The sequence below is a fragment of the Penicillium digitatum genome, chromosome 4, assembly GCF_016767815.1.
Source record: "Penicillium digitatum chromosome 4, complete sequence".
Classification (NCBI taxonomy): Eukaryota; Fungi; Ascomycota; class Eurotiomycetes; order Eurotiales; family Aspergillaceae; genus Penicillium; species Penicillium digitatum.
In genome coordinates, this window is record NC_089387.1 from 400,687 (window position 1) to 416,066 (window position 15,380).

The window sequence follows — 15,380 nt, forward strand, 5'->3', positions numbered from 1 at the left end:
TTGTCAGATGATACTATTATCACCCGAATACCATGTCTTGCCCACGTTATCCAGCTCAGCCTCAATCAGCTTCTTGCTCGGATCAAGGCAGTTCCATTAAATGAATCAGCCGAGACAAGGTGGACAGAGAAGCAGTCAAGGCTAGCCCAAGAAAATGCGAAGCAAAGTCAGATCTCCTCCACACTGAACAAAGTCCGTTATCTTGCGATTTACGTCAATGCAAGTCCCCAGCGCAGAGAGACCTTTTACAATCTTCAGACAACTAATATCAAGATCGTTCCAATCCAAGATGTAAAGACACGATGGAATTCTACGTTCCTCATGCTTCGCCGGGCAAAGAGGCTACGTGCTATCTTCTCTTTATTCTGTACAGAGTATGATTGTGAGGAGATGCTACTCAGCGAGCAAGAGTGGCGTCAGATCGACTATCTTCTTTGTATCACCGAGCCCTTCTTTGATTATACAACACAGCTATCAAAGACTCGAGATGTCACTGCCCACTATGTGTTTAAGATCTACAACAAACTGTTTGATCATCTTGAGCGATCACAGGCACAGCTACGCCGAAAGCGTGTCCCATGGAAAAAACAGATGCTAGAGGCCCTTGAAGCTGGTCGGTCTAAGCTTGATGAGTATTACTCCCAAGCTGATGATCTTCGAGGGAATATCTATGCAATCAGTACAATGCTTGCACCGGTGAACAAATTCAAATTCTTCCTCTCCAGTGATTGGGATCAGAAATGGCGAGATACCTATCGACTTGCTTTTGAACAAGCCCTTGTTCCATATCAAGCACAAGTTAGAATAAGCAGTCGTGATCTACAAAGCTCTCTAACGATAGCCCATCCAAGCTCAAGGCTAGAGGAGATGCTTGGTGGAAGAGATATACAACCACGAGCCATTACTGATGAAATCAGTCAATATCTTGACAGCGGTAAGTAAATACAAAGAGTATGTGTGATAATAATACTACTATATATATAGATACTGTTTCTGTTAGGCCGCTTACTTTCTGGAAAGAGCACCAGGCTCGCTTTCCGGCCATTGCTGCCCTTGCGCGAGATACACTCTCATTTCCAGCAACTGGCGCAGGAGTTGAACGCCTCTTTAATACCGCTCGAGATATTTGTCACTATCGTCGTGGTAGAATGAAGAGTGAGACTGTCGAGGCATTAATGATGTTTCTTTGTACAACGAAATTTGATATGGAGGAGCAGGAAGCAACACTTCTTGAGAAATTTTTCTCCCAGGATGAGCTTGAGGCGGCAAAAGAGGAGAGGGAAGAGAAGCTCAGTGAGATTGAGGTTGATCCAATTAGTGATACAGAGGAGCAGGAGGATGAACTGGAAGATAAACCAGGGGATGCAATTGAGGTTGTAATTGAGGATAGACCAGAGGATATACCGGAGGAGAGGCCCTTACCTACAAGTGAATATGGTCGTCCTTGCTCGCCATCATTACCACCAACCTGTACACAGACACGAGCATCAGGGAGAAAACGTAAAAGCAGGGAAGATGATTTATTTGAATACCATTAGCTTGCTTGACAAAGAATCCTCAATTATACGCATCTCTTTTACCCTTTTTACAAATAAAATTAGATATAATCAAGTAAAGCAAATACTCAAAATTACCGCGAATAAATGCATAAGTTATACATTTAGAATCCTTGGCATGTTTGTTTAGTTTGTAACCCAGTTTGGGGCCCCAGACCCAGTACTGGGTCGAACCCTCCGACCCAGACCCATTACTGGGTCGAAGGGTTCGACCCAAAACCCAACCCAGACTGGGTTGGGTCTGGGTTGGGTCTGGGTTTTACTGGGTCGTGCGGAAGACTACTAAGGACACTCCCTCATGTACTTAGTTCAGTTCTTCGTCTTCAATCATACAATGTTGTTGAACGAAATACAGCGTACTTTCCACTAGACCATAACGTTGATCGAAATACAGCGTAATTTTCCACTAGACCATAATGTCAAACATCAAATACGGCCTCCCTAGGCCATAAACAGGAACCTTGGTTTTTGTTATGGTCTAGTGGAAAAGTACGCTGTATTTCGTTCAACACATTAGCATAATAACTAATCTTTATATCTATATAGATTATCAAGGTGCGGGCTGGCAGGACGGTATGATAGGAGATGGCTAGTAGGGACAGGTCATATCGCATTTGTTGGAAGGTCACGTGACCACCCACTGTTTGCTCCCAGTACTTAGTCTCAGTCATAGCATGTAGATAGTTTCTCTCTCTCTCAACGCATCAAGAGATTTCCAGTTACATCTACATTCATCGTAGATCTCTAGTATCTCTAACAGGTTATGAGCCTCGCGCTTTCGAGTCCTCTACATAACTGTACAGACTCGAAACCCTGGTTTTCCTCCCATTTGGTGTACTGCGTCGCACCACCCCACTGTGGAACCTCTGTGGTCTCGTTTTGACCCCACAAACCAGAGTTTTCATCACCCTATTGGACGAGATTAACACCTCGCCTACCCCTTGGGATCTTCATCCATTGTAGGTGGATCCTACCTCGTCGCTGTCAAATCACGTCGCCGACAACCCTCGACAACCCGAAAATCGGACCGTCGAACCCCACATTCCACTCGCTACCCGCTGTAGCGAGCCAATCACATACCTCTCTTGACGAGCACATCGGTGCGGAAGAAGACGTCATGCAGGCCTCATACAATATTGAGGACTTTACCATCAACAGCCATGAGATTGACATCTCATCTGCCGTCCCAAAATTGAAGGGACAATCCAACTTCAGAGACTGGGAAACCGCTCTCTACATAGCTCTTGCAGCTAACAACCGTTACTACACATACATGATTTCTAATGGGATCCCAATCCCAAAGATCCCCGAGTATCAGGACTCCAGTCCTGAAGCTGTTCGCAATCTTCTTATTGAAGAAGCTCAGGATCTTGCAGGTGATCATACTACAACAGTTGTCATCTCTGTTGCTGAAATTCGTGATCGTGTGAAGCAAGTCATCGAGTCAAACATTGTACTCCGAAAAGAGTATAACTTGAAATGTACAAACTGGGATCTGTGCAATTCGAGAGCGAATCTCTTACTAAGAGGCACTCTCTCTCCAGAGCCTTTTTCTCATATCGCTCAAAACACTGATGTACGGGACTCATTTAAGAAACTGCGTGCGACGTACGCTGTTACATCCCATCAACATTCATTCGCCCGCTATACCAAGTGGACTGATCTTCGCTTTAAGAATGGAACTGCTAGCGAGTTTGTACGCAAGTTCCAGGAAACTCTTCGTGATCTCACATCTATTGATGGCAAGATAAACTCGGTATATGTACTATGCCAGTTCAAGAAAGCCATTAATGAAAACCCCAAGTGTTATGCCTTTCTCCAGAACCTTAGGGTTGATGAGAAGGATGTCAATCTCATGGACCAAGTCTACGCCGAATTCCTCGAGGTAGACATCCATAACCGGTCTATGAACCCTTCCTACAACGCAAACTCGACTACTGTTCAAACATCGTCGTCGTCGCACAATGACAAGAAGAAAGACACAAAGAAAGGAGGCAATGACAAGCAATCCAATTCGAATAACTCATCGAATAATAATAACAACAAGGACAAACCCTCGAAGAAGAAGACCGACTTCGTCAAAGAAGAGAACGTCATCCTTTGCAGACATCATGGGACTCTTGGAAATCATTACTCCAACAAGTGTCCCTTGCTAAAGAATTCGGCAAACGCCACTACCATTCAACAACCTCAGCAGCAACCTCTTTTTCAACAGGTTGCAGTCCCTCAACCAGGCCAAATCATAGGCCAGGTTGACAACCAAGGTCGGATCCTTTCTCTACCGCAACAACAGCCTCGCCAGGGAGCGAATGCAATCTTTGCGCCAGCATCCTACCCCACCGTACCGCAAAAAGGCCCTCCATCGGGGGATCCCCTAGCGCGGTATAACAATCTCTTTACGAATGTGCTCTTTGCCGGTATCCAGGCAAATGCAGTTCATGGTTCCCATATTGTGTCGAAGGAAGGCCTATTGGCTAACGACAACAATGATGTTACCCGCTGGATGATCGATTCCGGTACTAGCACACATATGACTCCCCACAGATCTGTCTTTGTCAACTTTAGACGGTGTGTATTGCCTGTTTCGACAGCCACTGGGGATGTCTTCTACACTGAGGGATATGGAGATGTAATCCTACACCTGCTGGATCAATATTCATCAGGACAAATTGCCCCTCTCACTCTCCAGAAAGTGTGGCTTGCGCCAGATCTTCGCTCCAGCTTGATCTCTATGTCTGCTCTCGACAAGGCAGACATTGGCACATGGACAAAGAATGGCATGATGACATTCAAACATCAAGATTTCTATGGCCCAGAGTCTACCATTGGTTTTGCTACCTGTGAAGGAGAACATTACTGGTTGAACTGCGCTGGCATTGACAAGATTGATCATATGATTGACTGTAATCTTGTTACTGGCTCTCCAAACTCTGTCTTTGCTACACAGAGAGAGATCATACCTATCTCCATCGATCTGGCACATCGTCGAGCTTGTCACGCCGGCGAGGAGCGTGTACGAAAGATGGAGAAATTTGCTGACGGCGTCAAGCTAAAGAAAGGCGCCGGCGTCACCTTTCCTTGTGCTCCTTGCATTAAGGGTAAGGGCCACGCATTACCTTTTGGCAAAGAACGATCTATTAGATCAAAGCCTGGCGAGTTCATTCATCTAGACGTCTGGGGACCGATCTCTATCGCGTCTCACGGAGGTGAGCATTATTTCGTGACGTTTACGGATGATGCGACCCGATTTACATGGCTGTTTCTACTAAAATCACGATCTCAAGTCACTGAGGTCTACATACAATTGGAGACCTATTTGAAGACTCAGTTTAACTACGTCATCAAGAAGGTCCACGGCGATGATGCTCCAGAGCATAAACCACTTGCTGCTTACCTTGCTAGCAAGGGAACGGTATGGGATCCAACTCCTCCCTACACCAAGCAACTGAATGGTGTCGCCGAGATCAAAAATCGTCATCTTGTTGAGCCGTTAGTCGCTGTTATGGCCGAGTATCAGCTTCCAAAATATCTTTGGGGACTTCTTCTTGGTGGAATCAATTACACCATGAATCGCCTCTACGCGTCGAAGATTGGCATGTCTCCTTACGAAGCCTTGTTCGGCAAGAAGCCAAATCTCTCAAACCTTCGTGCTCTCGGTTGTCAATGCTGGTTTCTCATCCCAAAAGAGAAGCGAAATACAAAGCTAGATCCTCACATGGAGGAGGCAAGGCTGCTCGCGTACGACGAAGGAGACAACTATGTGGTCTACAACGTCCGTACCAAGAAGATTGAACGTTCACGGAACGTCATTTTCAATGAGAATCCTTCTCCGGCAAGTCTGCCTGACCCTGCCTATGATCTTAATATTACAGGCATGAACCAAGAACATGAACATGATTCGCAGGATCGTCATATCCCAATCGATTTCCTACGGCCTCACCTCGAGAATCCGTTTAACATACGATCTACCTCCCCACCCTCTCCTACGGTCGAAGATGATCCCGAGGATCAAACGAGGGCTCCGAATGCTCTCGACCCGTCGAATCCCGCGCTCTTTGAAGAAGATCTTGCGTGGTCAAATGATGAAATGGCGGGCAGTTTTGGCAGGTGTGTGGTGGAACAAAGGGTGGATACTGGTGCCCACTTTGAAGCAGGTGGGCGAGGGGTTCTCGTCGAACCACAGCCTGTTTCCCGACAGGTTGTTAATATGGACATTCCCCTGGAAACAACCATTGATCTATCTCAGGAAGATCCTCTGCAAGATGACGAGTATCATGATCAATCACCATTACAGCATGGTCAAGTAACTTTTGAACATAATTTCTCTCGCCTAGATCCGGTACCGGATGACAGGAGTCGAGATCAAAGCTATGTTCAACCCATTCAGCCCATTCAGCCAGAGATCCTAATCAGTCTTTTCGCAAATGCTACCTCGAATGAGCAGTACGCTGTATCCAAACTGACGCCTAAAGACATAGGCTTTGAACCTAACAGTTGGGAACAAGCTATGTCCTGTGTCGAGAAAGACAAATGGCTAGTCGCTGCTCACAAAGAACTACATCGTCATCTTGTTAACGGCACCTGGAGAGTGATGTCCAGGACTAAGAGCAAGAAGAAACCTCTTACCCTCCGATGGGTGTTCAAAGTTAAGCATGACGGTACCTACAAGGCACGGCTTGTTGCTCGTGGCTTTCGTCAAGTCAAAGATCTAGATTTCTACGAAGTCTATGCCGTTGTCGCTAAGCCGATGTCTTTCAAGGTTTTTGCTGCAGTCGCTGCGGCAAAAGGATGGTATCTACACCATGTAGATATTGTCACTGCCTTCCTCTACGCTAAATTGAAGGAACCAATTGAGATTGAACTGCCTGAGATTCAAAGAGAAGAGTATCCTGATCATATTGGGCTGCTTATGAAGACGATCTACGGATTGAAACAGAGCCCCCGGGAGTGGTATTCACTACTCCATGATGTCCTAGTATCTATGGGTTTTGACCGTACCCAGTCAGATCATTCTATCTTCGTCAAAAGACAACATGGTGGTTCACCACTCTATGTCATGGTGTATGTGGATGACTTGCTAGTCCTCTCTCCATCGGAAGACGCTATCCAACAGTTCAAAAGCGCTATTTCAAAGCATTTTGACACTTCCGACAAGGGCAAGCTTCAACGATATCTCGCAATCAACGTTCACTATGCCAATGGCATCATACATTTGTCGCAAGCCGACTATGTTGAGAAGATTCTCGTCCGCTTTGGTCTTGAAAACTGTAAGCCAGTTGTTACGCCTATGGATGAGAAGCAAGCTTTGATCCCTTTCGAAGGCACTGCAACGAAGGGACAGATACATGAATACCAGACGAAAATCGGCACCCTGATCTGGTTAATGGTCTCTACCAGGCCAGATATCTCATTTGCTGTTATTAAGCTGGCTAAACATGCCAAGAATCCTAGCGACGTACATTTTCAAGCCCTGAAACGTGTTTTTCGCTACCTCACCGGCACCAAGTTACTCACGATCTCTTTTCACCCCAGCATGCAAGATGCAGCTGTATGTGGATACTGTGACGCCGATTGGGCTGGCCCACACAGTGAGAAAGGACTTTCCACATCCGGCTTCTTGTTCAAAATGGCTGGTGGAGCTATTTCTTGGACGTCAAAAAAGCAACCCTGTGTCGCTCTCTCTACGACAGAGTCAGAGTACATTGCCGAATCCCTCGCAGTACAAGAGGCGATCTGGTTAACACAGCTGCTTACGGAACTTGGAATTGAAGGGTTTCTTAGGAAGCCAATCCCGATTTATGCGGATAATAACGGAGCTATTGCTCTCGCTTCCAACCCGGAATTTCATGCTGCGACGAAACACATCGCGATCCGCTTTCACAGGCTACGCGAAGAGGTTGCCGCCGGCAACGTTAAATTCGTCAAGATCCCGACTGCTGATATGGCAGCGGATGGACTGACAAAACCCCTTGGCAAAACGCTATTCAAGCGCTGGATCATCCAAATGGGCCTCACGGTCTATAAAAACGCGCTGAATGGATAATTTACGGTTTGCATACTACAAATGGGGGGTTAATGAAGGTCAAAAACTGGTTTTTTACATGGAGAATTGGGGTTGTTTAAACTATGCTTTCGACTAATAGTGCTAGTCGTGGGGGGTGTTGGAAGGTCACGTGACCACCCACTGTTTGCTCCCAGTACTTAGTCTCAGTCATAGCATGTAGATAGTTTCTCTCTCTCTCAACGCATCAAGAGATTTCCAGTTACATCTACATTCATCGTAGATCTCTAGTATCTCTAACAGCATTATTGTTTTTGGGTTCGTGAAGTGTATCATGTTACGCACTGCCTAACTGGTCACAGTTATGTTAGAAGCTTTCCTGATTATGCTTGCCTGTGCTGATACTCCAACGTCAACGATCTGCCTCTCAGCCGAGCTGTTGCTGCGCACAGTCTTATTCCAGCCTAAGTGTCAGGGTGCGGGCTGGCAGGACGGTATGATAGGAGATGACTGGTAGGAACAGGTCATAACAGATCAGATTCCCATTTACAGGTACAGGCAGGGGCAGGCTATTATACAAGACGTAGCTCGAAGAGCTACAACAGGATCTAGAACTGAAGTTCAGATAAACAGGTCGTAGATCACGTGCCGTGATCTTCCTCTAGCTAAGCATCACGGTTCGCACCGTGACAGTTACCTTTATAAGCTATATAGGGGCCCTATTAACTAGAAAGCGTCGAAATAAAAGACTATTGCGATATCGACTGCCGAAGTAGAACTTCTTACCCTTATAGAAGTAGGAAAAACTATCTAATAGTGGCGCCGAGTCCTCTATATTTTAGGATTCGAACTAGATCACCTACTTTCTATTCTATCTTACTAAGGTGCTACTAAAGCAGAAGTAGTGAGTGTTTCGGGAGCTACTTAGTATACGTGAAATTTGCGATAAAATTATCCGAGAAAGTGATAGAAGATGTCACGGTGTGAACCGTAATGCTTAGTAAAAGGAAGATCACGGCACGTGATCTCCGACCTGTTTATCTTGAACTTCAGTTCTAGATCCTGTTGTAGCTCTTCGAGCTACGTCTTGTATATTAGCCTGCCCCTGCCTGTGCCTGTACCTGTCAATGAGAATCTGATCTGTTACGACCTGTCCCTGCCAGTCATCTCCTATCATACCGTCCTGCCAGCCCGCACCCTGACACTACGTAGCTCCTACCCCTAGGAGTTGACTGTCTGAAAATGTCTGAACCGCCCCGAAAGCCCCCGAACTGAACTCTGGTAGACCCGGTCCTGAGCAGACCGCTACCACCGAAGAACCGCCTGCTACCGCTGAAGAACCGCCTGCTACCACTGAAGAACCGCCTGCTACCACTGAAGAACCGCCTGCTACCGCTGAAGAACCGCCTGCTACCACTGAAGAACCGCCTGCTACCGCTGAAGAACCGCCTGCTACCGCTGAAGAACCGCCTGCTACCACTGAAGAACCGCCTGCTACCGCTGAAGTACCGCCTGCTACCGCTGAAGATCCGCCTGCTACCACTGAAGATCCGCCCGCTACCACCGAAGAACCGCCTGCTACCACTGAAGAACCGCCTGCTACCACTGAAGAACCGCCTGCTACCGCTGAAGAACCGCCTGCTACCGCTGAAGAACCGCCTGCTACCGCTGAAGAACCGCCTGCTACCGCTGAAGAACCGCCTGCTACCGCTGAAGATCCGCCTGCTACCGCTGAAGAACCGCCTGCTACCACTGAAGAACCGCCTGCTACCGCTGAAGAACCGCCTGCTACCGCTGAAGATCCGCCTGCTACCACTGAAGATCCGCCTGCTACCACTGAAGAACCGCCTGCTACCACTGAAGAACCGCCTGCTACCGCTGAAGAACCGCCTGCTACCGCTGAAGAACCGCCTGCTACCGCTGAAGAACCGCCTGCTACCACTGAAGAACCGCCTGCTACCACTGAAGAACCGCCTGCTACCGCTGAAGAACCGCCTGCTACCGCTGAAGATCCGCCTGCTACCACTGAAGAACCGCCTGCTACCACTGAAGAACCGCCTGCTACCGCTGAAGAACCGCCTGCTACCACTGAAGAACCGCCTGCTACCGCTGAAGAACCGCCTGCTACCTGTAAAGTCCCGTCCGAGGAACCTGCCTGCACGACCAACTGGTCTCGAGAAACGAGACATTGCAGCCGTATCGCTAGCTGCGTGTGCTGCGTATGCAAGAAAGAAATACAGCATGTTCGCAATTACAACCGCGGACATCGAGACTGCACTGAACCCCAAGACCGACACTGAACCTGACCCCGTGTCTGCACTGCCTGAAGAGTTTAGAGACTTCGCCGAAGTGTTCTCACCCAAGGAAGCCGAGCGCTTGCCACCTCACCGATCATACGACCACAAGATGGTCTTACAAGAGGACAAACCCTTACCTTTTGGGCCCCTCTATCCCATGTCCCGAAATGAGCTCGAGGTCCTGAAAGACTGGATCGAAGATAACCCGAGGAAAGGGTTCATTCGGCCCAGCTCCTCGCCCGCTGCCTCGCCTGTTCTGTTCGTGAAGAAACCCGGCGGAGGTCTCCGCTTCTGCGTGGATTACCGTGCACTGAACGCAATCACTGTTAAGGACCGTTACCCGTTGCCGCTGACCAAGGAAACCCTGAATAACCTGAAAGGGATGAAGTTCTTTACGAAGATTGATATCATCTCCGCCTTCAACAATCTGCGAATTGCGAAGGGACAAGAATACCTGACTGCCTTCCGTACGAGATTATGACTGTTCGAATCATTGGTGATGCCATTTGGTTTAACTGGAGCCCCCGCATCCTTCCAACGATTTATCAACGACACGTTACGAGAGTACCTGGACTGTTTCTGTACTGCTTACCTGGACGATATCCTGATTTACAGCCGCACGCGTGCGGAACACATAGAACATGTACGAAAAGTCCTCCAGCGCCTCCGAGAGGCAGGCCTGTTCGCAAAACTATCGAAATGCGAATTCTGTGTGTCCGAGACAAAGTTCCTTGGTATTATCATCGGTGAAGATGGTATCCCCTTTATTGGTTTCGGCAACTTCTACCGCCGCTTTATCAGAGACTTCTCGAAAGTCATCGCCCCGCTCGTGAGACTCACGAAGAAAGACGTCCGTTTCGAATGGACACCTGTCTGCCAGCTGAGCTTCGAAGCCTTGAAGAAGGCGTTTACATCTGCCCCGGTTCTGAAAGCGTTTGACTGGTCCAAGGAGATAGTCCTGGAAACAGACGCGTCTGATTTTGTCTCTGCCGGTGTACTGTCTCAGTACGATGACGCTGGAATACTGCACCCTATCGCATTTTTCTCGAAAAAACACTCCGCCGCCGAGTGTAACTATGAGATATACGATAAAGAACTGCTAGCCATAATCCGCTGCTTCGAAGAGTGGCGTCCCGAACTGGAGGGCACACCCTCGCCCGTGAAGGTCATAACTGACCACCGCAATCTGGAATATTTCACGACAACGAAACTCCTGAACCGCCGCCAAGCCCGATGGTCTGAATTCCTGTCCCGGTTTAACTTCAAGATCACGTACCGTCCCGGAAAACAAGGTGCAAAGCCCGACGCCCTGACCAGGAGGTCAGAGGATATCCCTAAAGAGGGGGATGAGCGCTTAGCGCATCAGAGCCAGACTGTTCTGAAGAAAGAAAACCTACAGATAAACGTCACAACACGACAGAGAAACGGAGTCACTACAACCACTCCACCTGAACTGCCAGACCTGCCCGAACCACCATCTACGATCAAGGATTTACTGCTGGAAGCCTACAACCAAGATAAAGTAGTACAATCTATCCTGGAAGCGTTAGACAAGAACGCTAGCCGTCACCCTGAGATTACACTTGCCGACTGCGAACGAAGAGGCAACTACCTCTACTACCGGAACCGCTTGTACGTCCCTGACAACGATGAACTGAAAGCTGAAATACTGCGCCTGTGTCATGACAAGCCCACCGTGGGACACCCTGGCCGGTCGAAGACCTATGAACTGCTGTCCCGAGAATACTACTGGCCTAGAGTATACCAGTACGTGAGCGACTGGACCAAGAACTGCCATACCTGCCGCCGTATCACCCCCGCCCGAGAAGTCCGTCAAGGGATCCTGAGACAACTGCCCGTACCTGAGAGAGCCTGGCAAGATGTCAGCATGGACTTCATCACGCACCTGCCCCTGAGCTACGGTTACGACGCCATCCTAGTCGTGGTAGACCGTCTGACCAAGATGAAGCACTTCATACACTGCAAGGGAACCTGCAACGCTGAAGAAGTCGCCCGCCTGTACACCCGTCATGTCTGGAAACTGCACGGCCTGCCGAATACCGTTGTATCTGACAGAGGACCCCAGTTCGTGGCCCAATTCTGGAAACACCTGACAAAGCGCCTGCGAATCACCAACCTGCTGTCAACCGCTTATCACCCGGAAACTGATGGCCAGACTGAACGCGCGAACGCCGTACTGGAACAATACCTCCGAGCGTATGTGTCCTACTTACAGGATGACTGGTCTGAATGGCTCCCGCTTGCCGAATTCACTGCAAACTCTCATTACCCCGAGAGCACCCGAGTTTCTCCGTTCTACGCGAACTATGGGTTCCACCCCCGCATCGGGTTCGAACCATCCCAGCCTGCCAGTCACCCTGCGACCCGAGACGCGGAAAAGTTCGCTACACGAATGCAAGAACTGACTGAGTACGTCCGCGCCGAGATACTGTCCGCACAAGCCCGATACGAAGAACAAACGAACCGTCACCGCGCCCCTGCCCGCCGATACCGTCCTGGACAACTGGTCTGGCTGAACGCCAGGAATATCCGAACCCTCCGCCCGCAGAAGAAACTGGACTGGAAGAACCTAGGCCCCTTTAAGGTCCTAGAAGCTATAAGTGCACACGCTTACAAGCTCGAACTGCCTGCTAGTATGAAGATCCACCCTGTGTTTAACGTCAGCCTGCTACAGCCTGCCGCCACGAACCCGGTAAATGGACAAGTTACTGAACCCGCACCGCCTGTCGAAGTCGAAGGACTGGAAGAATGGGAAGTTGAAGACATCTTAGATTCCCGCTGGGAACGACGAGGCCGAGGAGGCCCGCGTCTGAAGTACACCGTCAAATGGATTGGTTACGACGAACCCACTGAAGAGCCTGTTGAATACCTGGACCACGCCCGCGAAACCATACGGAACTTCCACCGAAGATACCCGCACAAGCCTCGCCTCGACGGAGCTCGGCTCTAAGGGAGGGGGTACTGTCACGGTGTGAACCGTAATGCTTAGTAAAAGGAAGATCACGGCACGTGATCTCCGACCTGTTTATCTTGAACTTCAGTTCTAGATCCTGTTGTAGCTCTTCGAGCTACGTCTTGTATATTAGCCTGCCCCTGCCTGTGCCTGTACCTGTCAATGAGAATCTGATCTGTTACGACCTGTCCCTGCCAGTCATCTCCTATCATACCGTCCTGCCAGCCCGCACCCTGACAGAAGAAGCAGTTCTTAAAGCTCTGAATAGCTTCAAAAACTAGGGGGTATATCGAAATGTGAGGTGTCACCTACGTAAAAGGACTAGGATGTCTCAATGATACCACCCTGAGACAGACAAATTGTATACACCGTTTAGTCAGCCTTGTCCGCATAGATTGTTTAAAAAGGCGCGGATCTTGTCATTCTTCAGTTAGAGAATTTAGAGTATTTTTCATACCACTTCCATTGAACCCAACGATCTCAGTCAAAATACGTTACTAGGAGCAAACATGGAAGTCATGTGACTCCAACAAGGATCTTAGCTGACTGCTAGCTTTGTACACGCTATTTACAGGAAGATCACCAACACAAGGTTTTGGGCCGCGCATAGCGCGGCCTCCCTCCCTTGCTAAGCCCTTGTACATGGAAAATTAAGCTAACAACATATATTAGAGAAAGAACAACCACAATTCTGCCATTTTTAGTAAGTTATCTCCTTTCTCATGGTCTATCCATTATAGTCTTCTCTTTTGGAGCTTGGAGACCTAATTCTATAGGGACTTTATAGCCCTTGTACATGCAATGTCAGGTATATCCTCCGTCTTCTTAAGAAGGTAATTGTGTAACCCAGTCAATTTGTATATAGCACAGATACATGTCAATGAAGAAAAGGTAGGCATAGGTCAAATGTCGGTATTTTTTTAAAAGTATAGAGGGTAATGTAAGCATATTGTTCTGCAGTTGGCTACATTACATGCTACTCGGCGTTAAGTCATTGGGAATAGGGATCCCGACGCCTTAACGATGAGCAAAGACCTACAGCTACATACCATGATAAGGACCAACGTAAGTCTACATCCACGCAATGAATACCCTATACATATCCCAACCTCGCTAACGGCGCTTACGCCTCTTAGACGTGTCGTCGGTCTCGGTTTCAACTGCAATCTAACGGTCAGCATGACCATCATTATCTGCAGTGGCCGTGGATTTCCTTGACTTCCGGGACTTCTTCTTCTTCCTCTCCGGTTCTGGGACTGGAGAAGGAGAACGCCGCCGTTTCGGGGACTCCGGAGGTGGAGACCCGTCTATTGACGTAGGATCATAATCATTATAAACGGAAGATTCACCTGGAGAAGAAGGTATAGAAGCCGCTCGGATTTGTGGTGAAGGTGTATCCTGGCGAGGGGAAGGGCTAGTAGTGGGGTATTCATTACGTGATATGGTAGTCCTAGGGGTTGAGGGCTTATCTGGCATTGGAGCCTCGGACATGCCTTCACCGAGCGCACGGCGACGACGTCGGCCTGGTATAGTCGAAACGGAAGGTATAGCGGCCTTCGCTGTGGACAGTGCCCTAGACAGAAAAGAGAGAGATGAAACTACCATACAGAGATATTGCTGGTTCTGGTAGGTACTATATCTAACCCAATCACCTGAGGCCTGGAGCTGCCTCCTAGGAGCTGGTGTGGGGAAATTCTGCCAGCGTTCGGTTTTCGGCAAGGCACAGACAACATTGAAAGAAGTCAACATCTCAGGCTTATTATCCAGGGCACGGGACCTCTCGTTATTGTACACAGTGGTACTAAGAACGAAGATACGGTTACCGCTAGGATCAGTTGTCCCACTGGTAAAAGTACCAATGAAAGATAACGAACCATTGGCCATAGCAGGTGCGTATCTATCGTATTCCGAATCATTAGGGTCACCAGGAATACTACAATAATATAAGTGGAAATTTATAGAGCGGAGAGAGATTGATATATACGGAACGAACTGGTCTGCACGCACAGAGACACACGGGGCGCCGTTATCGGGTGTACGGATAGATGGTATACCCTAAACAATTGCTACCGCATCATCTTCCACCGGTTACAGTAATCGACTGTGAGAGGGAGGCCATCTAAGGGATTAATCATATCCGAAGATGAGGGTATGTCGGCCCTTGAGATGAAGTCAGACAACTCATCCTGATAGCCTTTGGGTCTGCAGGGGAGCTACCAATCATAACAATCCCCGCAAAGAAACAATGTGTATTCTACGTAGTAGCTGAAGAAAGAGGGCCTGAGGTACTCGATATATTGAATGATAAAGTAAATGAGAAAGAAAGATAGGTTGAAGATAGAAAGTAGGGGACAATAGAGGTTTTATAAATATAAATATAAAAGAAGAATTGTTCAGTTTATTCCGGAGACCGGAAAAAAGAAAGTACGGAATTTAAAGATCATCCTTTATCATAAAACACAATGTCGAGTAAGAGATATATGTACTCAATAAATGTAGTATACTATACTCTTCTACCTAAAGTTAAAGCTCGCCGACGGCTTGCTAATGTG

General features: G+C 48.2%; 3 protein-coding genes across 3 annotated transcripts; 2 read left to right on the forward strand and 1 right to left on the reverse strand.

Annotated features, from left to right (window-relative positions):
- Positions 1-2,673: 2,673 nt before the first annotated feature.
- Positions 2,674-4,726, forward strand: Pdw03_0131 (uncharacterized protein; the record flags this gene model as incomplete). The annotated part of the gene is made up of 2 exons (XM_066099513.1): positions 2,674-4,654; positions 4,698-4,726. The coding sequence occupies 2 exons, from the start codon at positions 2,674-2,676 to the stop codon at positions 4,724-4,726; spliced, it is 2,010 nt and encodes a 669-aa protein (XP_065957240.1).
- A 3,804-nt stretch (positions 4,727-8,530) lies between these two features.
- Pdw03_0132 (Zinc finger protein 585B) lies at positions 8,531-9,857 on the forward strand (the record flags this gene model as incomplete). The annotated part of the gene is made up of 2 exons (XM_066099514.1): positions 8,531-8,538; positions 8,843-9,857. The coding sequence occupies 2 exons, from the start codon at positions 8,531-8,533 to the stop codon at positions 9,855-9,857; spliced, it is 1,023 nt and encodes a 340-aa protein (XP_065957241.1).
- A 4,138-nt stretch (positions 9,858-13,995) lies between these two features.
- On the reverse strand, positions 13,996-14,712 carry Pdw03_0133 (uncharacterized protein; the record flags this gene model as incomplete). Its single annotated transcript, XM_066099515.1, has 1 exon — positions 13,996-14,712. The coding sequence occupies one exon, from the start codon at positions 14,710-14,712 to the stop codon at positions 13,996-13,998; it is 717 nt and encodes a 238-aa protein (XP_065957242.1).
- Positions 14,713-15,380: the final 668 nt, after the last annotated feature.